At 39.3% G+C, this 4,010-nt stretch overlaps 1 protein-coding gene across 1 annotated transcript in view; it reads left to right on the plus strand.

The window, feature by feature from the left end:
- The first annotated feature begins 2,886 nt into the window (after nt 1-2,886).
- The window catches only part of LOC106938335 (cadherin-2-like), a 59,974-nt gene continuing 58,850 nt past the window's right edge, over nt 2,887-4,010 (plus strand). Inside the window, exon 1 of the mRNA XM_015020320.1 lies at nt 2,887-3,080. Coding sequence (XP_014875806.1) covers nt 3,039-3,080 — 42 coding nt within the window. The 5' untranslated portion in view covers nt 2,887-3,038. The remainder of the gene's footprint in view (nt 3,081-4,010) is intronic.

Genomic DNA, 4,010 nt, shown 5'->3' on the forward strand with positions numbered 1-4,010 from the left:
AATGTTGTAGTGATTTTGTAATTTGTAATTGTGCTTCGTTAATGTTGTAGTGTTTTGCACCTCAGGGCCACCGTAGGGGACCTTTGTATCTCTGTTAGAGATTTGTAGTTTGTTTTTGTTTATCCTGGACTTTAAGTCCATTTTTGTTTGGTTAAGATCTTTGGTTTACAACTCTGATTGTTTTGTGGATTTTGTTTTACTTAGTACATTTTGTTGTAAGTCCCTACATTTTGATTATTGTTAATTTTTACCTTTTTATTTTTGTTAAAACCCAAACAATAAACCTCTAAATTGTTAAACCTTAACATCTAGGTTTCTTTAATGTTACTTCCCTTTCCCCTGGCCGAGCCGGGTCGTAACAGATGTTATAAATGTAAGAATGATAACAACACAAAAAATTCTAACAAATTGCCATCTATTGGATCCTAATATCTATACCTAAAATTCTCATAATGATCCCAGTATTATTTAAAAAAACGAAAAATCTTCTTTTTCCCCTCACTGTGATTTAACTGATCAACAACATTCTCAAATTTCAATTCCTTATTAAAACCTAATTTCATTTTAATGGGTGCTTTCTTCTTTTATTTCCAATTTTGACTTCCAATGATTCACTTCCTGCTAAAGAGCCCCCTGGTGGTTGAAGAAAAATCCACACATAAGCCGCATGATTCACAGCTTAGGAAAAAAAGTAGCAGTTATAGTCCAGAAAATACAGTATATGAAAAAAATATATATAAACGGTCTCTGGTATTGTTCAGGGGGCCTGACCAAATGTGGAGGCGGGCCGGATCCGGCCCACGGGCCGTAGTTTGGGAACCACTGATCTAGAGAAACTCATCCATACGTTTGCATTGATTACTCCAACAGTACTCCACAGGTCTGCCTAAAAAAATCAGACGGCTGTAGCTGATCCAGAACACTGCTGCTCGCATTCTTACTAAACCAGAGACAGAGCACTGAGGCTCTAACATTCACAAATGACAGTGAAATAAAATTCAGTCCAACATCTGGTTTGAAGTGATTCCTCTGGAACCTGTTGGAGGAAAAATATCCCAACTTCAGAAGTTGTGCTTTTAACTTTACAGAGCTCTGTTGTTCCTCCTATCAGTATGAGAGTCAGGGTGAGGAGGCGCCATGTTAGGAAGAGAAGTGGAAGCTGCAGGATCTTCAGAACAAACAGGTCATGATGCTAGGCTACTGATTATCCCTCTGTCTCGACACAGGATCAATATAACCAGTTTAAAAGGTAAAATTAATGGTTATATGACAGACATGAAGAACTGGGATGCACTCCATGATGTTCAGAATTTAGGTCTCATGGCATCTCAAGATGTCAACATTGCAGCCAGTGGGTTGAGGGAAATACAGCTTTATTTTGTAGCAATTCAAGAGCTACCCAGCTTTTATCGCTTCGCAAAAAAACTTAATCAGCACAGAAACTCCAAAGCACACAAAGAAGCTCTATCTATCTATCTATCTATCTATCTATCTATCTATCTATCTATCTATCTATCTGCACATCGGGGTGGAGGAGCAGCAGGTGGCAGCGCAGAATTTAACAGTAACTAAACAGGATCCATTCATAATAAGTTTGGGTTGTGATGCACAAACCAAAAGCACCATTGTGTCAGGTCAGTGTGATAATTTGACCCTAATTACTTATTTCATTCATATTGCTCTTATAGAGTCTCAGTGAAAACGTGATTATTATTATTAACGCTTTGGTGCAAAAAAACTGATTGAACATCGATTTATTTACTGCATATTTATGTCTGTTAAGGCTAAGATGGAACGGCACTGAAAGCAGCCCTTTAAACCATTCAGACACGAACACAATGGAGACACAATCAGATGACTTATTACCCCGCGATAATAACTCAATAGTCCATGGAAAAACCTTATAAGCTTGTATTAAAGCAGAAAGTACGGCAGCCACCGTAAAAAAGGCTTAAAGGATCAATTATGCAGCATGAACTGATCAGTAGATTATTGCGAGGGAACGCAAAAGTTTTGCGAAGGAACGCAAAAGTTTTGCGAGAGAACGCAAAAGAAAAAAAATTCCCCATGTCCCCTGGGGGGCTCCGTAACAGGGTATTTTGGTCAATTTAAGTGTAAAAAAACACATATATGATAAATTGCAATACTATTAATTTATGTGGTGGCTTATATTCTTAAATAGATTTTCTGGACTATCAACAAGTGATGATTCAATTCTCGCACTTTATGGTGCATCACACATTTATGAAATAATTTAAGAAAACAAAACTGCTAAAGATCATTAGATCATGTTTCTTAATAGTAATGATAGTGAAATTAATTTTTATCCATAATTTTTACAACCCGATTGAATAAAGAGCCAATGCGTTTGGTTACAGTCAAACAGGCCTGTACCATGCTTTCATACAATAATGACAAAAAAATCAAAGAAACTACAACCCAAGCCAGGTGCCTTTGTCATTCATGTTTCTGATTAGTTTGAAGCAATATTACTTTGTGTTGTTTTTGAAATTGTCTTTATGTGTTTATCAACTTTAAGTTGAGGATCCTACTGGCTGTCAGTCTGATGTGGAGGAGGGTAGCTGCGCATGATAAATCGCCATGGTAATTTATGTGTTACCGCTTTTGTGAAACCGAATCAAGGTTTATTTAAGCCAGCATATCCGGAAAATCCCATCTTAATCCTCAATCCTGGAGTTAAAAAATGCTATTTGATAGTTACATTTCGGGGAAAAGAAGGTAAGACTAATTGGTTCAAAAACAAACAAACAAACAAAAAGAATCAATAAAAGTATATAATTTTTAGGACGTGAAAATTTTTGACATGTGAGACAAAATTATGTACGACCAGTAGGCGGCGGCACTGAGGTGCAGGAGAGCGGGGGGTTGAGCCAGTCCCAGGCTGACTGGAGAGCAGCTCACGCGGGGAGAGCAGTCTGGTAAAGGAGGGCTGCTCGAAGGAGGAAGGTGCGAGGGTTTTCTTGGATTTAAATAACCTGACGTGTGCGGTTATAAAAGGAGGAATTTTAACAAAGGAAATGAATATCATTTGGGTGTGGACGGCCATGGCGACTGTGGAGGTAAATGCTGTTTTTTTTTTTTTTTTAATTTTTTTTTTTTAGACAGAAGAGAGAGCAGCCGTAGCTGCAAGGGACCAGATAGATGCTCTCTGAGGAAATTGGGACAATGCAACTGAGTCTGAGTTGTTTTATTGGTTCTCCGCTGTTCGCGGTGATTCAGGGCGGACAGACAGCGCATATCTCCTGCTGGGTGTCAGGAAAAGATGCTGCTGGTTCTAGACCTGCCTCTGTGCCGCACTTTGCTCATAAAAAAAGACGAATGCAGACGGTGCGTGACGGCTAGAAATGTGAGCTCAGTCAGTCCGGACAGAGACAGTCATCCTTCTGTTCTGCGTTTTGCCCGTTCCTGAGCCTCATCCTGACTGAAATGGTTCGCACTCTTCTGTTGGGTTAAGTCAGGCTAAAGCGTTAGAAACTGAGGCTGAGGAGAAAGATGGCAGGTTTCTAAGCTTCAAAACTGACGTCGTTTCGATGTCTATATAGCTACATCTGCGTCTATCTGACGGCCCAGCCGCCTCTTCTAGGGATCTGTGGCAGTCTTTCCAAATGTGGGAATCTGTTGGGGTGTGATCAAGCTGGAGTTATTGTCTATTGCAGTAGATATTACTAATAACATACCATAATGTTACCTGCTATGTTGTGCAGATACAGCCTCACCAGTAATGGCAACTTTGAAAATCCCCCCTTTCCAGGCCATCTGGCCCCCACAGTTATATTTTAACATTTCTGCCAACCACGTTCTTGTTCCCTCTCAGTCTTAGTTGATCATATGAACATGTTGTTTGTATCTTCCTAAGGAAGTGGCTTGATGAAATCAGCAATAATCATCATCATTTATGAGGCTCGGTTGGCAGTGATTGTATGCTGAGAATATATTGAAGGAAAAAGGAAAAATTTCGGTAACACTTTATTTGAAGGGGGTTATGACAT

Source organism: Poecilia latipinna, unplaced genomic scaffold (assembly GCF_001443285.1).
Source record: "Poecilia latipinna isolate Pla-1442-1.1 unplaced genomic scaffold, P_latipinna-1.0 Scaffold2569, whole genome shotgun sequence".
Lineage (NCBI taxonomy): Eukaryota > Metazoa > Chordata > Actinopteri > Cyprinodontiformes > Poeciliidae > Poecilia > Poecilia latipinna.